Consider the following 25,515-nt stretch of genomic DNA (forward strand, 5'->3'; position numbering starts at 1 on the left):
GATATTTTTAGTTGGAATTTCATTTTATTCTCACTGTGCAATATCATTTTCCACTTGTGCAATTTTGTTAATAGTCTGTTTATTGTCAATAATGTATTTACTGCTCCTATTGTTATAATTCCTTCTATTTAAATAGTTTTGTTTCACTTTGTTTAGCTCTTTTTTACTGTTAGCTGATGCATCTTGTTGTTTTTTTTGCACTATCCCCTTTGCTGCTGTGCACTGCAAATGTCCCTGCTGCGGAACTAATAAAGGAATATCTTATCTTATTTTATAACAAAAAGCACACACACTTTCCCACAGTAAAACACCCCACGGTTCTGTGGAAGGTGGTGATGTCCTGTGTGTGTGTTTCAGCAGTAAGAGCCTCACATGAGATTTGTTTTTCATCTGAGGGGAACAGATTAAAAGGAAATCGAAACCTGGAAAGCAAAGTGTTGGCACCTGACATTAAATCCTCCGCCAGACACCACCTACGCTCTGCTCGACGACAGCACTTCCTCTGTTTACTTCCTTCTAAACAGTCAGACCTCAGTCAGTCAGTCAGTCAGTGAGTGAGTGTTGGACGCTGCAGACGCACCATGGAGAGACGACCGTAACTTTCTGATTCAAATATCACGGCAAGTACAGCATGTTTTTTTTTACTTTACTATATCATCTGTGATCAATATATGCTGTGGAAATAATAACAAATAGCAGCTGCTTTTTTTTAGAGATTAGTTGTATTTTTTTTTTTATTTAACCTTTATTTAACCAGGTTAGTCTCATTGAGATTAAAAACCTCTTTTCCAAAGTTGCAGACACACAGACACAAATAGAGATAAAATACAATTCACAAACACTAAAAGCACTCAAATTTGCATTAAAAGAGAACTATCTAAAGACAAGTGGGGGGACAAAAATTCACTTTTCTTGGAGTCAGCTGTACAACAAGGGGGCTAGAAACATTGGCATGCCATAGAGTCTGCTTCTAAAGCCTTCATTTTAGATTTAAAAATATTTAATGATACCAGCTTCTTGATTTTTTAGGTCATTTTGGAGCAAATTCCAGGCTGAGGCTGCAGAATATACAAAAGCCCTTTGTAACATCTACAATATCCCGAATTATTACTATAATTATTGTTTTCTAGAGGCAGCTATTCTGAATTAGATTGTGATATAGAAAGGTAACTGTGGTTTATTTGTTCAATTTTAACATGGGGCTTGGTGGGCTGTCTCTAAAAAAAAAAGTATTTTGCAGATGATTTGCATGCAGTAATAAATGTTTATTCACAGCCCATCGATTATTAATGCTTTTTTTTATGTTTTATTATTATTAAAATCAGTTGGTGTTTTGTAGACTAAGTCCAAGCTTTCCTAGGGGCTTCCCAGCATTTACTGAGAAACTCCCTTCATTTGCTTGAAAAACAGTGTTTTAAGCCACTCCCCAACTGTGAGTCCAGCCAGCTGAATCAAAGCTGCTTCAGAGTTTCCCTGTGTACCCAGATGAACTTTTTTAAGTCTGATCACTGACTAGATCTGGTGCGAGTCTGAGCTAAAAAAAAGAAAAGAAACTGACTACCTGATGTTTCATTTTAGGCCGAGCAGCACGAGTCGAGCATCAAGATGGATTACAAATATGATAATGGAGTGGAGCTGCTGTTGGCTCACATGAATTTAGAAGACATCATCAACGCTGCAGAGACTTTGTATCAGCTTGAAGAGGAGGAGGAGGAGGAGGAAGGAGGATTGTCGTTCGAAGAGGAAGGTCTCTCCCAGGAGGAGATGGACGAGAACGAGGAGGCGGGAGACTTGGTGGGCTCGGGGGGCCAGCAGAAGGACTATGTGGATGGGGTTGGGGGTGTTCGGTACGGGACGGTGGCAGACCTCCTGTCCTTTGTCAACCTGCTCTCCAGCATGCAGGCAGCAGCCCTGCAGCACCTGCCTGAGGAGATGGGCGTCCTGCTGAACAAGGTGAGAAGATTAGAAGATTAGAAAACTGCATTTGTGTGCATGAGAATGACATTTTGATATGATCAACTTCCCTAACTGACCTTTTGTCTGCAGAAGGACATGGCTGTGAAAAAAGGCCGCTACCAGATCAACATGGACGTGCTCCTGTTTCCATGGAATCTGGCCTACAAGAACCACGGCTCTGGCCTCGTGCCCAAGGGCTCGTTCGGGAAAGTTCACTTGGCTCAGGATTCCGCCACCAGGAAGAGAATGGCTTGCAAACTGGTGAGTCCTGCCGAGCAAAAGGCTGGAACCCAGCTCGCGCTGACTTCTCGAAACTCGTGCCAAACACTTCACCTGCCGAGAACTATTTGTTCACTTGTGCACTCCTGTGTTTGTACAATGGATGTTTATGTCAACATGACACTTTTCCCCTTGAAGTAAAAGAGGAACAGTGTGCTTAAAGGGAAGAACCAGTGTTTTTTGTAACAAACTTACAAAATGGGCCAAGATTAATGCAAGAATGGAAATTTAACAGCTTTCCACAGCTCCTCTGGATGTTTGTGACTGTTAGACTCACAATAACATCAATATATTGGCATGTTGTGATTCAGCTCCTAAGTTCCTGGCACACTTTTCACACACATTCTGTTTCACACACTCTTTTCTTATCTATGTGATACTGCACTCTTCACCTGAGGGAGGTGTTTACTCGTTCATACATGCTGACAAATGAGGAAGGAGTAGTTTCTTACCTAGCCTGGTGTTACTGTCAAGATGCTATGTTGACATTGTACACACTGTTGAATACACAGAGAAGGCTTACTGGCACCAGTTTATATGCTTGGTATCTGAGTTACAATCAATTTCCTGCTTATCAGTGGACAGACTTGTGATGATGCATAATTTGCTAGGACTGTCAATCAATTAAAATACTCTCATCAACATGGGAGTGGCAGGCAAAAACAGCTGTCAGTGTGTCAGTGTGCTGACTTGATTATGACTTGCCCCCAAACTGCATGTGATTATCATAAAGTGGGCATGTCTGTAAAGGGGAGACTCGTGGGTACCCACAGAACCCATTTTCATTCACATATCTTGAGGTCAGAGGTCAAGGGACCCCTTTGAAAATGGCCATGTCAGTTTTCCTCTCCAAAATTTAGTTTGGTGCGACGTCCTTCGTGACGAGCTAGTATGACATGGTTGGTACCAATGTATTCATTAGTTTTTCTAGTTTCATATGATACCAGTATCTTCACTCTAGCTTTAAAACTGAGCCCGCTACAACCTAAAAATTGCATTAATGCATTAAAGAAATTAGTGGCTTCTTATCACGTTAACTTTGAAAAGCCCTAACATTTACATTTCATCATCCTCACAGATCCCCATGGAGCACTTCAAAGCGGCCGACGTGGAGTTCCAGGCCCGGTTCCGCCACGAGAACATCGCCGAGCTCTACGGCGCTGTCCTCTGGGACCAGAGCGTCCACCTGTTCATGGAGGCCGGCGAGGGCGGCTCGGTGCTGGAGAAGCTGGACAGCTGCGGGCCCATGAGGGAGTTCGAGATCATCTGGGTGACCAAGCAGGTCCTGCGGGGCTTGGAGTACCTGCACTCGCACAATGTCATCCACCACGACATCAAACGTAAGAGCAAAAAAGAAGACATTTCACTTGTAGGATGTTGTTGATGGATGCACGGCATCGTAGTAAGGTAGTACACACTGTTCAGGAAATTATGTAATATCAGATTTTACCCTCCTTGACGTCAAAGTCAAGCCACAGACAGATTCTTGTGAATAATTCTAGAGAGACTTAATCGCGCGAGCGGGAAAGAGGTGGAACAGCCACAAACCACAGATCAGACACTGACAATCTTGCACACTATGATTGACAAAGTATTATATGTCTCCTCAGGTTTAACAAACACGTTTTCAGGAAGTGTAGCCGGGTCACAGGGTCTGCTAGCTAAAAGATTAGAAGAACATGCTAGTTACAGTAGGTGGGGCTCAGCTGAGGTTTGATGTGAGGTAGTTTCAAGTTGGTTGAATCACAGCGGCGCTGCTGGGATCAAAGCATTCTACAGAGCAGCCTCACGGCCCTAAAGGCTGTTTGCTGTCTGGAAATTCCAGCCTGCTTCTCGTGCTCTCTCAGGGTTAAATGCAGGGTCCGGAGACTTACGACAACGGCCAGTCTGGCCCCTCTGACACGTCGCTGTGGTTCTTAGTTCTTCCTGCCCGCGATCAAAATATGTAATTATACCTTGGTGAGGGTTTTAAAGCACCATGATGAGACTTTTCACGAAAGGCTTGGCTTCAAATTATCTTTCAAATTCCTTTTGCTAAATGCACGTGTTATGCAGTCTCGTCTTGGGAGGTTTCAGTGGCCTTTTGCCAGTTGAAGTCGATGCAGTGCAAGCCAAGTGTGTTTTGAAAAGTCACTAATTATTACCTAAAATGCAGACCTGCACGGCAAAGCATAAACACTGAAACTACTGTACACAAACAGCCTTTCTGACAGACAGACAGCGCCATAACTATTATTTTCTCTGTTTTTCTTCAGCCAGCAACATTGTCCTGATGTCAGACAAGGCAGTGTTGGTGGACTTTGGCCTGACGGTGCAGATGACGGAGGATCTATACATTCCCAGAGACATGAGAGGAACAGAGGTAAGAAATTAAGCCAGATCGGAGTCTTAAAGGCTGCAACTTTAAGCCCGTAATGAAGTACATGTGAGGGTTTCTGGACAATATTTGTCATCGTTTTGTGTTATTAATTGATTTCCAATAACAAATACTTCATATATATACTGTATATATATATAAATACATTTGCATAAAGCAGCATATTTGCCCACTCCCATGTTGATAAGAGTATTAAATACTTGACAAATCTCCCTTTAAGGTACATTTTGAACAAATAAAAAATGTTATATAAATATAAATATAAATAAATATAAGATAAATATTTGAATCGATTGACAGCCCTAGCAGAAACCCAACATGTCTTATTTTTTTTTTTTTGTAATTGCATGGTCCAATTATTACTTGTTTTTCTTGCTGTGATCTTGTGATTTACTAGAAAAGGCAGCACTCTTCTTGACTCATGACTCAGGCTACACATCCCCACGGATTCAAAGAAATGAGACTTGTCAGCACTTGTCTCCAAAATGATTTAAAGTCAATGATTGGCAAGCGCTGTTGCAGAGCCCTCATTGACCTCACTGATGTGAATTATAGTCTGCTTATGCTTAAGGTTTCTCAGAACACATTTAATCAGCACTTTGGAAATTTTTAGGAGAGATTTCTCAAGTGCTCTTTCCTCATCTGCCTGCTAGCTTTTCCCAAGTTTTGACCTGATTGTGCGTCAGTCTTTGCACATGCACTCTGGGCCTCTCATGGCTTGGCTTGTGGAAAGTCCCAGGGCAGAGACCCAGCAGTAATAATAAGAGAGACATGGCTAGCAAATACACAAGGGCTGGAATTTCCAGCAGAGAAAGAGATGGACTCTGGTAGTGTTTACTTTTCACACTCCAAAAGGCCAGCAGGCTTCTGCACTGCCCTTACCTTGACACACACACACACACAGCGTGGGTCTAAAGGTTATCTCAACAAGAAAAAAAACCTTTTACTGCAAGAGGCTGTTTCCTGTTTGTTGTTTAGCACACTGATACATTCATTTGAAAGGGGAACTATTTCCTGCCATTATGCTTTGAAGCCCCCGTTATATCTAATTCATGTTATGTTGCCCTACTTTCATTTAGATGTATATGAGTCCAGAGGTGGTTCTGTGTCGAGGACACAACACCAAGACGGACATCTACGGCCTGGGAACCACCATCATTCACATGCAGACTGGTAGCCCTCCATGGGTCCGGAGATACCCGCGCACTGCCTACCCGTCCTACCTCTACATTGTAAGTACCGTACATTTTAATGAGCCATGCTAACGTCAGTGTGTTGGTTGGTTGGTTGGTTGGTCCCCCACTTGGGTCCAGATTGAAATAACTCTTTACCAGGGCTGTCAATCCATTTAAATATTTAATCGCTATTAATCACATGATTGTCCAGAGTACAATCACTGAATTATTTCTATTTGAAGCGAAGCATTTGTCATTTTTGCAGACTTCATAAGTTTTGGACCTCAGCATTTATCCATCTGTTTTCTTTGCAATTAGCATCACACCTACTCAGAGCTACAGTAGTAGCTATTATGTGACATGAAGATGCCGTGCTAGATAAACATTATCTTGTATCTTGCTGCATTTGAAAAAGTGACACCCTTTTCCATGACCTTCTTCAGGTCTTCCACAGCCTAGATTATCTTGAGATAAAACCTTTTAACATGACTGATCTCAAAGTGTGACCTATGGCTCGTTTAGTCAGTCACTACTTCTGTTTCTTTTAAAGGTTTTCCATTACATGGGTTCTTTGCTTTCAAGAAGTCCCATTTCTGTTTTTGAAATGATTATCAGCTCTTTTGATTTACTCACTTCCTCGTGAAACTGCCGTCATGGAAAAGGAATGTCACGTAGTTCAGTTGCTTCCACAGGCTGAGCTTTGCTACTTCTCCTTGTTCCATTTTACCACAGCCAAACTTGTTTTACAAGCTACTACTCACAATGACAAGGAAACTGGGTCACAGCTGCTGGAGGAGTTATATGTGGCCTGTTGTTGTTTTTTTTTGGTAATTTGGAAGACTGTCTTTGTAATTTTTTTTCTCTCATGCTGCAGGTTTCTAATGCCAACTTTGCCTTATCTCTCTCCCAACAGATCCACAAGCAGGCCCCCCCCCTGGAGGACATAGCGGAGGACTGCAGCCTGGCCATGCGCTCCTTCCTGGAGCGAGCCCTGGAGAGGAACCCCGCTCTGCGGAGCTCGGCGTCCGAGTTGCTGAAGGACGAGGCCATCAACCCGCCCAGGGAGGATCAGCCTCGCTGCTGGAGCCTCGACTCAGCCCTGGAGGAAGCCACCCACACCACGCTACGGCAGCAGAGCCAGCACCACGACACCACACAGGGTAAGCACCGACGTGTTGAGGTCAATTTGGTTCCAGTAAGTAATAATAAGATACCTGCCCTATTTAAACATGCGCTCTGTTCTTTTTCTGCAGATTCTTCTCTGTACTCTGAGGACTCGGGTCACATGAGGAGGAAGGGCTCCTTGTATATTGACCTGGGGGCTTTGTCAGGTTACTGTAAACTGGTGACAGGGCCCCCGAGCTCAGAATATGGTTAGCACCAGACCGCAGCTCACCATTTCTGTGGTTGAACTTTGCTCAAAGCCAACTGATAATTTACTTTTTAGCCTTTTTTTTAAACATATGGCTTTACTGTTGGAGGACTGATGAACAGTTCAGACAGGTGGACAGCTGCAGGCGACATGGCTCGTTGATGAACTGCAATTGTTTACAAGACTCTGTAATGACTGCATTGAATGGAATTAGCTCAACATTGATGCTGAAATGAGCTGATGTGACTGAACAACACTGCAGGACGGTTGTTGGAAGCGTATTGTGCATCATTGAGCATTATCTGTCAGCTATCGGTATAATTTCCCAGAGCTCCCTATGTATGGAGGACAGGACCTGCCAAAATCAAGGGATGAAATGCAAAGGGAAAATCATGTAGAAATAATAAATAAATGCATGCATACATAAATAAATAAATAAATACACACATTTAAAAACAAATATAAGATAAATAAATAAATGCAAGAAATATATACATTCAAATATTGATAATAAAAAAATACATAAATAAAAACATTAAACAAATGAGTAAATACATAAATAAGGGAATTAATAAAAAGATTTAATTTAAAATAAATAAATAAGCAATCAATTCATATAACAATTAATTAATGGCTACATTTATTTTTTATATTATTTCTGCTACATTTAATGACATAATAATGTTTTTATTGAGTCATTTATTTATTCATTTATTTTTTATCTTGTCAGGTTCCATCTTCAATACCTACGTTGTTGTAGTACATAGTTATATTTCAGTGTACACAATAATCAAATGTATGCTGTATTTTTCCCATAAAACTATGTCTAATAGTCTTATGTAATATGTAAGCTATCTGTTAAATTATGTGTGCACCGTGCAGACATGTACAGTATTAGTAGTTCTTAATGGACTTCCTCTTGTCTATTCCTGTGGAATATTAATAGCAACACGATGCTATGCAAATGACTTCTGTGGAAAGCATGTGATATCTAATTTGTGTTTTGTACATCCCGTGAGATGAGGCCTGCTGTGCTTTTACTAATACAACAATTGTGTTACTTCTGTTTTCTTTGGTATTGAGCATAGAAATTGCCCAACGTTTGAAAATGTGTCATTATGCAATAAATGCAATAAAATGAAAATCCCATGCTGTCTGTAATATTTCAGTTCCACTTCCAATTAATAATTTAAACAGATTATTCATTTTAGATTTGCATCTTCTTAACAAAGAGATTCCAACATTCACTACGTCAGAATGTTTCACAAATGTCCTCTCTCTCTCTCTCTCTCTCTCGCTCGCTCTCTCTCTCTCTCTCTCTCTCTCTCTCTCACACACACACACACAATCATTCGGACCAAGATAAGCTAGCTAATATTGTACTAAATGAATGCTGACAAAAAGTTGGCTAATCATGCATAATTAAACTACCGATACCTAGCAAAATAAAATGCATGTTAGCCATTTTGGGGTTGAAGTATTCCTTTAACAGACCATTTTTGGTCCAATTCAAAGGTTCCACTTTCACATCTCTTTTGAATTCCCCCTAGGACTGTACCTACAAACAGTTTAAAAGTAATTGTACCTTGAGTCCTACAACTTCTTATTATTTATATTATTTTATACAAACTATAAAGTACTTCATACATTATATTGTATTCTGATAATATTTAATGTAGCAATAACGGAGATATTTTTCCATTGTGGTAGCCTTATACTATTTTTACTTTAGTAAAGAATCTGAATACTTCATTTTTTAAATATTGTTGAGTTGCTACGGGACATTTTAAAGTCCAAGATGATGATAGCTACAGTCAGTAGGCGATTTGAACCATTCCCCCCCTAAAAATTAACAAATTGCCTATAGTGAATACTAATAACCCCGCATGAAGCAAAATTGCATGCCTGGTAATGTTCCTGCTACATATTCTACAGTATGCCATCAAAAAAGAGCAAAACAATGGTGAAAAAAATCCCAAACTACCATTTCATTGGAAACTGCTTAGTGTGGGGTTTCCTGGATTCCCCATCAAGCAGCTAGATCACGGATGAGGCATGAATAAAGTTTTAGCGAAGCCCTCTACTACATTACTTTGAATTGTTCTTATTTAGTCATGGGCAGTATCTACTACTGATTTTGCATCAGGGAAACCCAAGTGACTGTGTGAGTTGTTTTTCTCCGATCTGTGGCTCAGGCCTACTCTTCCTCTTTCTAAAAGCGTCACATGTGAGTGGGCGTCGAGCTCTGCTGTGGAGGGGCTTGCCTCAGAGTCTGATCTGAAAGCGGCAGCGTTTACAGTACTATTCAATGGTTTCCCAATGATTGAGGAAGACAAATACTACCATCTGCTGGTAACAGTAGATACAACTTGTTGAATGTTATTCATGGGCTACGTGTCCTGTTACAGGGGTTTAGGTGTATCTATATCTTTGGCCCTCCTATTTTATTCTGACCTTATGTGAACTTCTGAATATGCAAGAATTATTCAGTCTTCTTCTATTTCAGCAAGATGTTAACATAGCTTCCCTCAATGCAGTTGATGTACTCAGCCTGTCTGTCCCAGTATAACTAGTCCACTCAGTATAGATATCGGACGACTTTGAAGGTCTTGTAGTTTGAACATAGCTATCCGCATACTAACCTGCCAAACAGAGTCACCCTTTTACCGTGACCATAAAACTTGTTGGAGATGCCGGGGATTGAACCCGGGGCCTCATACATGCAAAGCATGCGCTCTACCACTGAGCTACATCCCCTGTGGCTGCTGAGAAGGTTTGACAATTTCTTCAACACACCTGAATAAAAGAAAAAATCGGACTAAAACAATTTTGTTACGTTGTTTGGTACAATTTGGTAGGTTGCTTTAAAACCTGTGAAATGCAACTGCGATGACCGGCAATCCAACCAGGTAAAGTGCTTGCACCACTATACCAGCAATCACATTTGCAGAACATTTGCTGCTGGCGGTTCAGCCTTTGGTTCAGCTTAAACAAATCAGTGCACGAGAAGAGAAACGGACGTGTAGAAAACAAGCCAATGAGTAAAGTCAAGAGGAAAAACAGAGAGGGCTCTTCCCTTCAATGTGGTCGGCAAACACTGCTTTATTTTATGTCTGTATCATAATAACGGCTTTTATATCCGCCGTCCTCAGTCTTCCGGTTACCCTTTATGAATGACAAATACAGACTACCGTGACCTGCTGGTAGGGAGAGTTATTTCATCTCAGGCAGGCACGGAACGTACTTGCTAACTGTACATCGGCTGTAGTCTTAGCGGTGTGTTCAAGTGCAACTTGTCGTCCAAAACAAAGGGGACGTGAGGCGACGCATCAGGGGGCCTTCGTCGCCGCTAGGTGTTTCATGTCGGCTTGGGGTGTCCCCAGCTCTACTGCTTACTTTCTGAGAACAAAACCAAGCAACAGTATACTGTCTTTAGAAGAAGAAAATATATGCGATGGCCGGGAATCGAACCCGGGTCAACTGCTTGGAAGGCAGCTATGCTCACCACTATACCACCATCGCTGCACAAAATACATTTTACTGCAAATTCTGCAATTTTTCTGGGCATTAAAAGGACTGTTTGTAACTTTTTAAGCGTATAAATGTACCGGGTCGGGACACATGCGCGCTCGCTTATGCGTGCTCGCGTGTGGCCGGAGCCTCTCCTCCTCTGGCTGCCTGCCTTCACTCACACAGCGCGCGTTCTCGCTGTCTCGCTCCACCTCTAGACGTGAACGTGCGCTCACTACACACTGCAGTAGAGTTAGTAGCTCTGAGAATATCTAGTGAATGTACAGTGGATGTTTCTGCAAAAATAAATGCTGCAGCTCCTCCAGACAAACAGAGGTTTTCCGTGTCTTGTGAAGTGACGGGGCTCCGCAGCGAGAAACGTTACCGTCTCCGACCGGGTGCCGGTGTCTTCCCTGCGTACGCAGTCGGGAGACAATAACGTTTCTCTTCATGCTGCAGAGCCCCGGCACCGACCCGCTTTTGCTGAGTCAGGAAAAGCCAACACTAGGATCAGCATTGATTCATGGAGAGACCTTCGTCTGGTCAGCTAACATTACTGCGAAGCAGCTGAAATATAGAGTGATATTGTTGTTTTAGCTGACGTGTGTCGCCTCACTGTGTTGAGCGATGCTCGTTCAGGTATATTTAGAGTGAGCAAGCGTGAGCCCGACGCTGACTTTTATTGACTTAACGGCCACAGGTGTTGCTGTTAACAAGCATTTCTGAAAGTTACAAATAGTCCCTTTAAGATGGAAACAAGCCCTGCATTTAAAAAATGCATGCGGATGCATTGGTGGGGATGGCTCGCTTCAGGTACATAAGAGATGATACAATGTGTTTGTATCAGCCATGTGATCGAGGCAAGCGTACACGCCGCTTGCATTGAGCGGGGCATTGGTGTAGGTTTTTTAAATAGTGTGCAGAATCTGCCTACTCTGCGCACCGCAGGCGTACGCCGGCGTGATAATGATGCAGACCCAGTATTCGTTCCCAACCGATGCTGACTCGAGTGACATAACTTGAGGAAATTTATCAGACGTTTCACACTGCTCCCCTGGTTACACAAAAGGCTTTATGCAACTTTTTTCACATGAGCAGTCGTACTCCCCAAAACCTGTTAAGAGATGATGTGTAAAATCGGTGGAGTTTCCCCTTTACATTAAAATAACAAGTTCCTGTCACCTCTACTTACTTATTTTCAATATTGTATCAAACACAGTATCAAAAATTGGGTTTGATTGACTGACAGTCTTAAGGATTCTCAGAGACAACACACAAAATCAAGTGTCTACTCATTTAACAATACTGTCAAAGAAACACTTTGTTTGCTGTGATAATGATGTTTTTTTCTAAGTTGCACCTGAAATGTCTCGGCAAGGAAGCCTACACAAGTATCATTGGTGGGCTTCCACGGCCAAAAAGTGCAATTCGTTGTCGGCAGGATTCGAACCTGCGCGGGGAGACCCCAATGGATTTCTAGTCCATCGCCTTAACCACTCGGCCACGACAACCTGTAAAACAGCTGTATATAATAATTTGAAAACATTTTCTGAACTTTCCAAATTGCTGAGAATAGGGCATTTCTATGTAACTTACTTGTTCAGTTAAATCTCCACTTTGTTTGCTTTTGTGATAGTTGGTGCAATATTTGCATTGCGCTATCAGCGCTTGATCTTTTCAGTTCTCCTTATAGCTAGTTTGCACTGCACAAATTCAGCCCTGATTTTCCGCTCCCCAACAGTTTTTGGAGCTCCCCAACAAAAGCCCCAGATCAGAGGCAAATCGGCATTGTCTCGCCACTCGCATATCGGTGTTCAAGTTGCTCAAAAACGCGAGCCCATAGACACATAGCAGACACATTCCAGAAATCTAGCATGCTAAGTATCTGAACCTGTCAAGACCTGACTTCAGCCACGAGCTGAATACACAGGTTGAGGGGAAACCTGGGCTCACAGTAGGAACTTACTATACGTCAAGACAAGTTTTGCAGTTTAGATATCTGATAACTGTGAAAGTCTTGTAGTGTGAACATAGCTATCCACATACTAACCTGCCCAACAGAGTCACCTTTTACTGTGACCATAATAGCTATTGGAGATTGGATTGAACCCGGGGCCTCATACATGCAAAGCATGCGCTCTGCCACTGAGCTACATCCCCTGTGGTTATTAGAAATACTTGACAAAGATACCTATACACCTGAATAAAAGAAGAAAATCTGACCAAAACACTTCAGGTTAATCTGGTACGTTGCTTTAAAACCTGTGAAATATAGTGTTTGCACCACTATAGCAGCAATCACAGTGGAAAAGTAGGACATTTGCTGCCTTAAGGCCCTGACACACCAAGCCGATGCTCAGCCGTCGCACAGTTTGGGGCCGTCGGTGAGCGCTCGTCGGCATTTTTTTCCCGCTGTCCCGCACCGTCGGCTCTAGTCTGCCCGTGTTGAACGTTTTTCAACCGATTCAGCATGTTGAGTTGGCGGTGCCAAGAGAAATCACTCTCATTGGCAGTTCATCCTTTGGTTCAGCTTAAACAAATCAGTGCACAAGAAGAGAAACGGACGGGTAGAAAGCAAGCAAACAAGTAAAGTCAAGAGGAAAAACACAGAGGGCTCTTCCCATCTTGATCTCATCTGATAATTCCAATACACGAATATTTTCAAAACGACATGGCCATCTGGAATGAAGCTATGTGGTCGGCAAACACTGCTTTATTTTTATGTCTGTATCAAAATAACGGCCTGTATATCCGCCGTCCTCAGTCTTCCGGTTACCCTTTTTGAATGACAAATACAGACTACCGTGACCTGCTGGTAGGGAGAGTTATTTCGTCTCAGGCAGGCACAGAACGTATATGCTAACTGTCCGTCGGCTTTGGTCTTTGCGGTGTGTTCAATTGCAACTTGTCGGCTAAAACAAAGGTGACGTGAGGCGACGCATCAGTCGGCCTTCGTCATGGCTAGGTGTTTGATGTCGGCTTGGGGTGTCCCCAGCTTTATTGCTTACTTTCTGACAACAAAACTAAGCGACAGTATACTGTCTTTAGAAGAACAAAACATCTGCGATGGCCGGGAATCGAACCCGGGTCAACTGCTTGGAAGGCAGCTATGCTCACCACTATACCACCATCGCCGCACAAGACATTTTTTACAGCAAATTTTCCAATTTTTTTGGGCATTGAGACGGAAACAAGCCCTGCATTTCAAAAATGCATGGGGCTGCATTGGTGGGGATGGCTCGCTTCAGGTACATGAGAGATGATACATTGTGTTTGTATCAGCCATGTGATCGAGTTAAGCGTACACGCCGATTGAATTCAGCGGGACAAGGGTGTATGTTTTTTTAAATAGTGTGCAGACTCTGCCTACTCAATTAACAATACTGTCAAAGAAACACTTTGTTTGCTGTGATAATGATGTTTTTTTCTAAGTTGCACCTGAAATATCTCGGCAAGGAAGCCTACGCAAGTATCATTGGTGGGCTTCCACGGCCAAAAAGTGCAATTCGTTGTCGGCAGGATTCGAACCTGCGCGGGGAGACCCCAATGGATTTCTAGTCCATCGCCTTAACCACTCGGCCACGACAACCTGTAAAGCAGCTGTATATAATAATTTCAAAAGATTTTCTGAACTTTCCCAATTGCTGAGAATAGGGCATTTCTAATTAACTTACTTGTTCAGTTAAATCTCCACTTTGTTTTCTTGCCTTTGTGATAGTTGGTGCAATATTTGCATTGCACTATCAGCGCTTGATCTTTTCAGTTCTCCTTATAGCTAGTTTGCACTGCACAAATTCAGCCCTGATTTTCCGCTCCCCAACAGTTTTTGGAGCTCCCCAACAAAAGCCCCAGATCAGAGGCAAATCGGCATTGTCTCGCCACTCGCATATCGGTGTTCAAGTTGCTCAAAAGACAGACAAATTCCAGAAATCTAGCATGCTAAGTCTCTGAACCTGTCAAGACCTGACTTCAGCAGAAACCTGGGCTCACAGTTGGAACTTAACATACATCAAGACAAGTTTTGCAGTTTAGATATCTGATGACTGTGAAAGTCTTGTAGTGTGAACATAGCTATCCACATACTAACCTGCCCAACAGAGTCACCCTTTACTGTGACCATAACAGCTATTGGAGATGCCGGGGATTGAACCCGGGGCCTCATACATGCAAAGCATGCGCTCTGCCACTGAGCTACATCCCCTGTGGTTATCAGAAATACTTGACAAAGATACCTATACACCTGAATAAAAGAAGAAAATCTGACCAAAACACTTCAGGTTAATCTGGTACGTTGCTTTAAAACCTGTGAAATATAGTGTTTGCACCACTATAGCAGCAATCACAGTGGAAAAGTAGGACATTTGCTGCCTTAAGGCCCTGACACACCAAGCTGATGCTCAGCCGTCGCACAGTTTGGGGCCGTCGGTGAGCGCTCGTCGGCATTTTTTTCCCGCTGTCCCGCACCGTCGGCTCTAGTCTGCCCGTGTTGAACGTTTTTCAACCGATTCAGCATGTTGAGTTGGCGGTGCCAAGAGAAATCACTCTCATTGGCAGTTCATCCTTTGGTTCAGCTTAAACAAATCAGTGCACAAGAAGAGAAACGGACGTGTAGAAAGCAAGCAAACAAGTAAAGTCAAGAGGAAAAACACAGAGGGCTCTTCCCATCTTGATCTCATCTGATAATTCCAATACACGAATATTTTCAAAACGACATGGCCATCTGGAATGAAGCTATGTGGTCGGCAAACACTGCTTTATTTTATGTCTGTATCAAAATAACGGCCTGTATATCCGCCGTCCTCAGTCTTCCGGTTACCCTTTTTGAATGACAAATACAGACTACCGTGACCTGCTGGTAGGGAGAGTTATTTCGTCTCAGGCAGGCACAGAACGTATATGCTAACTGTCCGTCGGCTTTGGTCTTTGCGGTGTGTTCAATTGCAACTTGTCGGCCAAAACAAAGGTGACGTGAGGCGATGCATCAGTCGGCCTTCGTCATGGCTAGGTGTTTGATGTCGGCTTGGGGTGTCCCCAGCTTTATTGCTTACTTTCTGACAACAAAACTAAGCGACAGTATACTGTCTTTAGAAGAACAAAACATCTGCGATGGCCGGGAATCGAACCCGGGTCAACTGCTTGGAAGGCAGCTATGCTCACCACTATACCACCATCGCCGCGCAAGACATTTTTTTCACAGCAAATTTTCCAATTTTTTTGGGCATTGAGACGGAAACAAGCCCTGCATTTCAAAAATGCATGGGGCTGCATTGGTGGGGATGGCTCGCTTCAGGTACATGAGAGATGATACATTGTGTTTGTATCAGCCATGTGATCGAGTTAAGCGTACATGCCGATTGAATTCAGCGGGACAAGGGTGTATGTTTTTTTAAATAGTGTGCAGACTCTGCCTACTCAATTAACAATACTGTCAAAGAAACACTTTGTTTGCTGTGATAATGATGTTTTTTTCTAAGTTGCACCTGAAATGTCTCGGCAAGGAAGCCTACACAAGTATCATTGGTGGGCTTCCACGGCCAAAAAGTGCAATTCGTTGTCGGCAGGATTCGAACCTGCGCGGGGAGACCCCAATGGATTTCTAGTCCATCGCCTTAACCACTCGGCCACGACAACCTGTAAAGCAGCTGTATATAATAATTTCAAAAGATTTTCTGAACTTTCCCAATTGCTGAGAATAGGGCATTTCTAATTAACTTACTTGTTCAGTTAAATCTCCACTTTGTTTTCTTGCCTTTGTGATAGTTGGTGCAATATTTGCATTGCACTATCAGCGCTTGATCTTTTCAGTTCTCCTTATAGCTAGTTTGCACTGCACAAATTCAGCCCTGATTTTCCGCTCCCCAACAGTTTTTGGAGCTCCCCAACAAAAGCCCCAGATCAGAGGCAAATCGGCATTGTCTCGCCACTCGCATATCGGTGTTCAAGTTGCTCAAAAGACAGACAAATTCCAGAAATCTAGCATGCTAAGTCTCTGAACCTGTCAAGACCTGACTTCAGCGGAAACCTGGGCTCACAGTTGGAACTTAACATACGTCAAGACAAGTTTTGCAGTTTAGATATCTGATGACTGTGAAAGTCTTGTAGTGTGAACATAGCTATCCACATACTAACCTGCCCAACAGAGTCACCCTTTACTGTGACCATAACAGCTATTGGAGATGCCGGGGATTGAACCCGGGGCCTCATACATGCAAAGCATGCGCTCTACCACTGAGCTACATCCCCTGTGGTTATCAGAAATACTTGACAATTATACCTATACACCTGAATAAAAGAAGAAATCTGTATAAAACACTTTAGGTTAATCTGGTACGTTGCTTTAAAATCTTTGAAATATAGTGTTTGCACCACTATAGCAGCAATCACAGTGGAAAAGTAGGACATTTACTGCCTTAAGGCCCTGACACACCAAGCCGATGCTCAGTCGTCGCAAAGTTTGGAACGTGTAAAGTCAAGAGGAAAAACAGAGAGGGCTCTTCCCATTTTTCATCTTGATCTCATCTGATCATTCCAATACACGAATATTTTCAAAACGACATGGCCATCTGGAATGAAGCTATGTGGTCGGCAAACACTGCTTTATTTTATGTCTGTATCAAAATAACGGCCTGTATATCCGCCGTGCTCAGTCTTCCGGTTTCCCTTTTTGAATGATAAATACAGACTACCGTGACCTGCTTGTAGGGAGAGTTATTTCGTCTCAGGCAGGCACAGAACGTATATGCTAACTGTCCGTCGGCTTTGGTCTTTGCGGTGTGTTCAATTGCAACTTGTCGGCCAAAACAAAGGTGACGTGAGGCGACGCATCAGTCGGCCTTCGTCACAGCTAGGTGTTTGATGTCGGCTTGGGGTGTCCCCAGCTTTATTGCTTACTTTCTGACGACAAAACTAAGCGACAGTATACTGTCTTTAGAAGAACAAAATATCTGCGATGGCCGGGAATCGAACCCGGGTCAACTGCTTGGAAGGCAGCTATGCTCACCACTATACCACCATCGCTGCACAAGACATTTTTTAAAGCAAATTTTCAAATTTTTCTGGGCATTGAGACGGAAACAAGCCCTGCATTTCAAAAATGCATGGGGCTGCATTGGTGGGGATGGCTCGCTTCAGGTACATGAGAGATGATACATTGTGTTGTATCAGCCATGTGATCGAGTTAAGCGTACACACCGATTGAATTCAGCGGGACAAGGGTGTATGTTTTTTTAAATAGTGTGCAGAATCTGCCTACTCTGCGCACCGCAGGCGTACGCCGGCGTGATAATGGTGCGGACCCAGTATTCGGCCCCAACCGACACTGACTTGAGGACATTTATCAGACTTTGCACACTGCTCCCCCGGTTACACAAAAGGCTTTATGCAACTTTTTCACATGAGCAGTCGTACTCCCCAAAACCTGTTAAGAGATGATGTGTAAAATCGGTGGAGTTTCCCCTTTACGTTAAAATGACAAGTTCCTGTCACCTCTACTTACTTATTTTCAATATTGTATCAAACACAGTATCAAAAATTGGGTTTGATTGACTGACAGTCTTAAGGATTCTCAGAGACAACACACAAAATCAAGTGTCTACTCAATTAACAATTACTGTCAAAGAAACACTTTGTTTGCTGTGATAATGATGTTTTTTTCTAAGTTGCACCTGAAATGTCTCCGCAGGAAGCCTACGCAAGTATCATTGGTGGGCTTCCACGGCCAAAAAGTGCAATTCGTTGTCGGCAGGATTCGAACCTGCGCGGGGAGACCCCAATGGATTTCTAGTCCATCGCCTTAACCACTCGGCCACGACAACCTGTAAAACAGCTGTATATAATAATTTCAAAAGATTTTCTGAACTTTCCCAATTGCTGAGAATAGGGCATTTCTATGTAACTTACTTGTTCAGTTAAATCTCCACTTTGTTTTCTTGCCTTTGTGATAGTTGGTGCAATATTTGCATTGCGCTATCAGCGCTTGATCTTTTCAGTTCTCCTTATAGCTAGTTTGCACTGCACAAATTCAGCCCTGATTTTCCGCTCCCCAACAGTTTTTGGAGCTCCCCAACAAAAGCCCCAGATCAGAGGCAAATCGGAATTGTCTCGCCACTCGCATATCGGCGTTCAAGTTGCTCAAAAGACAGACAAATTCCAGAAATCTAGCATGCTAAGTCTCTGAACCTGTCAAGACCTGACTTCAGCCACGAGCTGAAGACACGGGTTGAGCAGAAACCTGGGCTCACAGTTGGAACTTAACATACGTCAAGACAAGTTTTGCAGTTTAGATATCTGATGACTGTGAAAGTCTTGTAGTGTGAACATAGCTATCCACATACTAACCTGCCCAACAGAGTCACCCTTTACTGTGACCATAACAGCTATTGGAGATGCCGGGGATTGAACCCGGGGCCTCATACATGCAAAGCATGCGCTCTACCACTGAGCTACATCCCCTGTGGTTATCAGAAATACTTGACAATTATACCTATACACCTGAATAAAAGAAGAAATCTGTATAAAACACTTTAGGTTAATCTGGTACGTTGCTTTAAAACCTTTGAAATATAGTGTTTGCACCACTATAGCAGCAATCACAGTGGAAAAGTAGGACATTTACTGCCTTAAAGCCCTGACACACCAAGCCGATGCTCAGTCGTCGCAAAGTTTGGAACGTGTAAAGTCAAGAGGAAAAACAGAGAGGGCTCTTCCCATTTTTCATCTTGATCTCATCTGATCATTCCAATACACGAATATTTTCAAAACGACATGGCCATCTGGAATGAAGCTATGTGGTCGGCAAACACTGCTTTATTTTATGTCTGTATCAAAATAACGGCCTGTATATCCGCCGTGCTCAGTCTTCCGGTTTCCCTTTTTGAATGATAAATACAGACTACCGTGACCTGCTTGTAGGGAGAGTTATTTCGTCTCAGGCAGGCACAGAACGTATATGCTAACTGTCCGTCGGCTTTGGTCTTTGCGGTGTGTTCAATTGCAACTTGTCGGCCAAAACAAAGGTGACGTGAGGCGACGCATCAGTCGGCCTTCGTCACAGCTAGGTGTTTGATGTCGGCTTGGGGTGTCCCCAGCTTTATTGCTTACTTTCTGACGACAAAACTAAGCGACAGTATACTGTCTTTAGAAGAACAAAATATCTGCGATGGCCGGGAATCGAACCCGGGTCAACTGCTTGGAAGGCAGCTATGCTCACCACTATACCACCATCGCTGCACAAGACATTTTTTAAAGCAAATTTTCAAATTTTTCTGGGCATTGAGACGGAAACAAGCCCTGCATTTCAAAAATGCATGGGGCTGCATTGGTGGGGATGGCTCGCTTCAGGTACATGAGAGATGATACATTGTGTTGTATCAGCCATGTGATCGAGTTAAGCGTACACACCGATTGAATTCAGCGGGACAAGGGTGTATGTTTTTTTAAATAGTGTGCAGAATCTGCCTACTCTGCGCACCGCAGGCGTACGCCGGCGTGATAATGGTGCGGACCCAGTATTCGGCCCCAACCGACACTGACTTGAGGACATTTATCAGACTTTGCACACTGCTCCCCCGGTTACACAAAAGGCTTTATGCAACTTTTTCACATGAGCAGTCGTACTCCCCAAAACCTGTTAAGAGATGATGTGTAAAATCGGTGGAGTTTCCCCTTTACGTTAAAATGACAAGTTCCTGTCACCTCTACTTACTTATTTTCAATATTGTATCAAACACAGTATCAAAAATTGGGTTTGATTGACTGACAGTCTTAAGGATTCTCAGAGACAACACACAAAATCAAGTGTCTACTCAATTAACAATTACTGTCAAAGAAACACTTTGTTTGCTGTGATAATGATGTTTTTTTCTAAGTTGCACCTGAAATGTCTCCGCAGGAAGCCTACGCAAGTATCATTGGTGGGCTTCCACGGCCAAAAAGTGCAATTCGTTGTCGGCAGGATTCGAACCTGCGCGGGGAGACCCCAATGGATTTCTAGTCCATCGCCTTAACCACTCGGCCACGACAACCTGTAAAACAGCTGTATATAATAATTTCAAAAGATTTTCTGAACTTTCCCAATTGCTGAGAATAGGGCATTTCTATGTAACTTACTTGTTCAGTTAAATCTCCACTTTGTTTTCTTGCCTTTGTGATAGTTGGTGCAATATTTGCATTGCGCTATCAGCGCTTGATCTTTTCAGTTCTCCTTATAGCTAGTTTGCACTGCACAAATTCAGCCCTGATTTTCCGCTCCCCAACAGTTTTTGGAGCTCCCCAACAAAAGCCCCAGATCAGAGGCAAATCGGAATTGTCTCGCCACTCGCATATCGGCGTTCAAGTTGCTCAAAAGACAGACAAATTCCAGAAATCTAGCATGCTAAGTCTCTGAACCTGTCAAGACCTGACTTCAGCCACGAGCTGAAGACACGGGTTGAGCAGAAACCTGGGCTCACAGTTGGAACTTAACATACGTCAAGACAAGTTTTGCAGTTTAGATATCTGATGACTGTGAAAGTCTTGTAGTGTGAACATAGCTATCCACATACTAACCTGCCCAACAGAGTCACCCTTTACTGTGACCATAACAGCTATTGGAGATGCCGGGGATTGAACCCGGGGCCTCATACATGCAAAGCATGCGCTCTACCACTGAGCTACATCCCCTGTGGTTATCAGAAATACTTGACAATTATACCTATACACCTGAATAAAAGAAGAAATCTGTATAAAACACTTTAGGTTAATCTGGTACGTTGCTTTAAAACCTTTGAAATATAGTGTTTGCACCACTATAGCAGCAATCACAGTGGAAAAGTAGGACATTTACTGCCTTAAAGCCCTGACACACCAAGCCGATGCTCAGTCGTCGCAAAGTTTGGAACGTGTAAAGTCAAGAGGAAAAACAGAGAGGGCTCTTCCCATTTTTCATCTTGATCTCATCTGATCATTCCAATACACGAATATTTTCAAAACGACATGGCCATCTGGAATGAAGCTATGTGGTCGGCAAACACTGCTTTATTTTATGTCTGTATCAAAATAACGGCCTGTATATCCGCCGTGCTCAGTCTTCCGGTTTCCCTTTTTGAATGATAAATACAGACTACCGTGACCTGCTTGTAGGGAGAGTTATTTCGTCTCAGGCAGGCACAGAACGTATATGCTAACTGTCCGTCGGCTTTGGTCTTTGCGGTGTGTTCAATTGCAACTTGTCGGCCAAAACAAAGGTGACGTGAGGCGACGCATCAGTCGGCCTTCGTCACAGCTAGGTGTTTGATGTCGGCTTGGGGTGTCCCCAGCTTTATTGCTTACTTTCTGACGACAAAACTAAGCGACAGTATACTGTCTTTAGAAGAACAAAATATCTGCGATGGCCGGGAATCGAACCCGGGTCAACTGCTTGGAAGGCAGCTATGCTCACCACTATACCACCATCGCTGCACAAGACATTTTTTTAAAGCAAATTTTCAAATTTTTCTGGGCATTGAGACGGAAACAAGCCCTGCATTTCAAAAATGCATGGGGCTGCATTGGTGGGGATGGCTCGCTTCAGGTACATGAGAGATGATACATTGTGTTGTATCAGCCATGTGATCGAGTTAAGCGTACACACCGATTGAATTCAGCGGGACAAGGGTGTATGTTTTTTTAAATAGTGTGCAGAATCTGCCTACTCTGCGCACCGCAGGCGTACGCCGGCGTGATAATGGTGCGGACCCAGTATTCGGCCCCAACCGACACTGACTTGAGGACATTTATCAGACTTTGCACACTGCTCCCCCGGTTACACAAAAGGCTTTATGCAACTTTTTCACATGAGCAGTCGTACTCCCCAAAACCTGTTAAGAGATGATGTGTAAAATCGGTGGAGTTTCCCCTTTACGTTAAAATGACAAGTTCCTGTCACCTCTACTTACTTATTTTCAATATTGTATCAAACACAGTATCAAAAATTGGGTTTGATTGACTGACAGTCTTAAGGATTCTCAGAGACAACACACAAAATCAAGTGTCTACTCAATTAACAATTACTGTCAAAGAAACACTTTGTTTGCTGTGATAATGATGTTTTTTTCTAAGTTGCACCTGAAATGTCTCCGCAGGAAGCCTACGCAAGTATCATTGGTGGGCTTCCACGGCCAAAAAGTGCAATTCGTTGTCGGCAGGATTCGAACCTGCGCGGGGAGACCCCAATGGATTTCTAGTCCATCGCCTTAACCACTCGGCCACGACAACCTGTAAAACAGCTGTATATAATAATTTCAAAAGATTTTCTGAACTTTCCCAATTGCTGAGAATAGGGCATTTCTATGTAACTTACTTGTTCAGTTAAATCTCCACTTTGTTTTCTTGCCTTTGTGATAGTTGGTGCAATATTTGCATTGCGCTATCAGCGCTTGATCTTTTCAGTTCTCCTTATAGCTAGTTTGCACTGCACAAATTCAGCCCTGATTTTCCGCTCCCCAACAGTTTTTGGAGCTCCCCAACAAAAGCCCCAGATCAGAGGCAAATCGGAATTGTCTCGCCACTCGCATATCGGCGTTCAAGTTGCTCAAAAGACAGACAAATTCCAGAAATCTAGCATGCTAAGTCTCTGAACCTGTCAAGACCTGACTTCAGCCACGAGCTGAAGACACGGGTTGAGCAGAAACCTGGGCTCACAGTTGGAACTTAACATACGTCAAGACAAGTTTTGCAGTTTAGATATCTGATGACTGTGAAAGTCTTGTAGTGTGAACATAGCTATCCACATACTAACCTGCCCAACAGAGTCACCCTTTACTGTGACCATAACAGCTATTGGAGATGCCGGGGATTGAACCCGGGGCCTCATACATGCAAAGCATGCGCTCTACCACTGAGCTACATCCCCTGTGGTTATCAGAAATACTTGACAATTATACCTATACACCTGAATAAAAGAAGAAATCTGTATAAAACACTTTAGGTTAATCTGGTACGTTGCTTTAAAACCTTTGAAATATAGTGTTTGCACCACTATAGCAGCAATCACAGTGGAAAAGTAGGACATTTACTGCCTTAAAGCCCTGACACACCAAGCCGATGCTCAGTCGTCGCAAAGTTTGGAACGTGTAAAGTCAAGAGGAAAAACAGAGAGGGCTCTTCCCATTTTTCATCTTGATCTCATCTGATCATTCCAATACACGAATATTTTCAAAACGACATGGCCATCTGGAATGAAGCTATGTGGTCGGCAAACACTGCTTTATTTTATGTCTGTATCAAAATAACGGCCTGTATATCCGCCGTCCTCAGTCTTCCGGTTTCCCTTTTTGAATGACAAATACAGACTACCATGACCTGCTTGTAGGGAGTGTTATTTCGTCTCAGGCAGGCACAGAACATATATGCTAACTGTCTGTCGGCTTTGGTCTTTGCGGTGTGTTCAATTGCAACTTGTCAGCCAAAACAAAGGTGACGTGAGGCGACGCATCAGTCGGCCTTCGTCACGGCTAGGTGTTTGATGTCGGCTTGGGGTGTCCCCAGCTTTATTGCTTACTTTCTGACAACAAAACTAAGCGACAGTATACTGTCTTTAGAAGAACAAAACATCTGCGATGGCCGGGAATCGAACCCGGGTCAACTGCTTGGAAGGCAGCTATGCTCACCACTATACCACCATCGCCGCACAAGACATTTTTTAAAGCAAATTTTCAAATTTTTCTGGGCATTGAGACGGAAACAAGCCCTGCATTTCAAAAATGCATGGGGCTGCATTGGTGTGGATGGCTCGCTTCAGGTACATGAGAGATGATACATTGTGTTTGTATCAGCCATGTGATCGAGTTAAGCGTACACGCCGATTGAATTCAGAGGGACAAGGGTGTATGTTTTTTTAAATAGTGTGCAGAATCTGCCTACTCTGCGCACCGCAGGCGTACGCCGGCGTGATAATGGTGCGGACCCAGTATTCAGCCCCAACCGACACTGACTTGAGGACATTTATCAGACTTTGCACACTGCTCCCCCGGTTACACAAAAGGCTTTATGCAACTTTTTCACATGAGCAGTCGTACTCCCCAAAACCTGTTAAGAGATGATGTGTAAAATCGGTGGAGTTTCCCCTTTACGTTAAAATGACAAGTTCCTGTCACCTCTACTTACTTATTTTCAATATTGTATCAAACACAGTATCAAAAATTGGGTTTGATTGACTGACAGTCTTAAGGATTCTCAGACACAACACACAAAATCAAGTGTCTACTCAATTAACAATTACTGTCAAAGAAACACTTTGTTTGCTGTGATAATGATGTTTTTTTCTAAGTTGCACCTGAAATGTCTCCGCAGGAAGCCTACGCAAGTATCATTGGTGGGCTTCCACGGCCAAAAAGTGCAATTCGTTGTCGGCAGGATTCGAACCTGCGCGGGGAGACCCCAATGGATTTCTAGTCCATCGCCTTAACCACTCGGCCACGACAACCTGTAAAACAGCTGTGTATAATAATTTGAAAACATTTTCTGAACTTTCCAAATGAATTTGAATAGGGCATTTCTATGTAACGTACTTGTTCAGTTAAATCTCCACTTTGTTTTCTTGCCTTTGTGATAGTTGGTGCAATATTTTCATTGCGCTATCAGTGCTTGATCTTTTCAGTTCTCCTTATAGCTAGTTTGCACTGCACAAATTCAGCCCTGATTATCCGCTCCCCAACAGTTTTTGGAGCTCCCCAACAAAAGCCCCAGATCAGAGGCAAATCGGCATTGTCTCGCCACTCGCATATCGGCGTTCAAGTTGCTCAAAAGACAGACAAATTCCAGCATGCTAAGTCTCTGAACCTGACTTCAGCCACGAGTTGAGCAGAAACCTGGGCTCACAGAAGGAATTT

The 25,515-nt window shown here is 43.2% G+C and overlaps 1 protein-coding gene, 1 long non-coding RNA gene and 20 other non-coding genes across 24 annotated transcripts in view; 1 reads left to right on the top strand and 21 right to left on the bottom strand.

Moving 5' to 3' along the window:
* The first annotated feature begins 469 nt into the window (after nt 1-469).
* On the top strand, nt 470-7,638 carry map3k8 (mitogen-activated protein kinase kinase kinase 8). Of its 2 annotated transcripts, XM_037757109.1 has the most exons (8): nt 470-620; nt 1,579-1,953; nt 2,047-2,217; nt 3,314-3,575; nt 4,491-4,597; nt 5,692-5,844; nt 6,701-6,947; nt 7,041-7,638. In XM_037757109.1, exons 2-8 carry the CDS (start codon nt 1,606-1,608, stop codon nt 7,163-7,165), a joined length of 1,413 nt encoding a protein of 470 aa, XP_037613037.1. In that variant the 5' UTR covers nt 470-620; nt 1,579-1,605; the 3' UTR covers nt 7,166-7,638. The 2 variants fall into 2 exon arrangements, with proteins under 2 accessions (XP_037613037.1, XP_037613038.1); XM_037757110.1 differs by lacking the exon at nt 470-620 and having other exon boundaries at nt 949-1,953.
* The window catches only part of LOC119480634, a 34,728-nt gene continuing 12,623 nt past the window's right edge, over nt 3,411-25,515 (bottom strand). For both annotated transcript variants that reach the window (XR_005204973.1, XR_005204972.1), the window contains exon 3: nt 3,411-3,538. This is a non-coding gene — a long non-coding RNA (uncharacterized LOC119480634). The remainder of the gene's footprint in view (nt 3,539-25,515) is intronic.
* Nucleotides 9,845-9,916, bottom strand: trnaa-ugc. The gene has a single exon. It is a non-coding gene; the product is annotated as a tRNA-Ala (tRNA).
* Nucleotides 10,610-10,681, bottom strand: trnag-ucc. The gene has a single exon. It is a non-coding gene; the product is annotated as a tRNA-Gly (tRNA).
* Nucleotides 12,099-12,180, bottom strand: trnas-aga. The gene has a single exon. It is a non-coding gene; the product is annotated as a tRNA-Ser (tRNA).
* trnag-ucc lies at nt 13,732-13,803 on the bottom strand. Its single transcript has one exon. It is a non-coding gene; the product is annotated as a tRNA-Gly (tRNA).
* Nucleotides 14,177-14,258, bottom strand: trnas-aga. The gene has a single exon. It is a non-coding gene; the product is annotated as a tRNA-Ser (tRNA).
* On the bottom strand, nt 14,799-14,870 carry trnaa-ugc. Its single transcript has one exon. It is a non-coding gene; the product is annotated as a tRNA-Ala (tRNA).
* On the bottom strand, nt 15,772-15,843 carry trnag-ucc. Its single transcript has one exon. It is a non-coding gene; the product is annotated as a tRNA-Gly (tRNA).
* On the bottom strand, nt 16,219-16,300 carry trnas-aga. Its single transcript has one exon. It is a non-coding gene; the product is annotated as a tRNA-Ser (tRNA).
* On the bottom strand, nt 16,841-16,912 carry trnaa-ugc. The gene has a single exon. It is a non-coding gene; the product is annotated as a tRNA-Ala (tRNA).
* On the bottom strand, nt 17,615-17,686 carry trnag-ucc. The gene has a single exon. It is a non-coding gene; the product is annotated as a tRNA-Gly (tRNA).
* On the bottom strand, nt 18,402-18,483 carry trnas-aga. Its single transcript has one exon. It is a non-coding gene; the product is annotated as a tRNA-Ser (tRNA).
* trnaa-ugc lies at nt 19,049-19,120 on the bottom strand. The gene has a single exon. It is a non-coding gene; the product is annotated as a tRNA-Ala (tRNA).
* trnag-ucc lies at nt 19,823-19,894 on the bottom strand. The gene has a single exon. It is a non-coding gene; the product is annotated as a tRNA-Gly (tRNA).
* On the bottom strand, nt 20,610-20,691 carry trnas-aga. Its single transcript has one exon. It is a non-coding gene; the product is annotated as a tRNA-Ser (tRNA).
* trnaa-ugc lies at nt 21,257-21,328 on the bottom strand. Its single transcript has one exon. It is a non-coding gene; the product is annotated as a tRNA-Ala (tRNA).
* On the bottom strand, nt 22,031-22,102 carry trnag-ucc. Its single transcript has one exon. It is a non-coding gene; the product is annotated as a tRNA-Gly (tRNA).
* trnas-aga lies at nt 22,819-22,900 on the bottom strand. The gene has a single exon. It is a non-coding gene; the product is annotated as a tRNA-Ser (tRNA).
* trnaa-ugc lies at nt 23,466-23,537 on the bottom strand. The gene has a single exon. It is a non-coding gene; the product is annotated as a tRNA-Ala (tRNA).
* trnag-ucc lies at nt 24,240-24,311 on the bottom strand. Its single transcript has one exon. It is a non-coding gene; the product is annotated as a tRNA-Gly (tRNA).
* Nucleotides 25,028-25,109, bottom strand: trnas-aga. The gene has a single exon. It is a non-coding gene; the product is annotated as a tRNA-Ser (tRNA).

This window comes from Sebastes umbrosus, chromosome 21 (genome assembly GCF_015220745.1).
Source record: "Sebastes umbrosus isolate fSebUmb1 chromosome 21, fSebUmb1.pri, whole genome shotgun sequence".
In the NCBI taxonomy this organism is placed as follows: Eukaryota; Metazoa; Chordata; class Actinopteri; order Perciformes; family Sebastidae; genus Sebastes; species Sebastes umbrosus.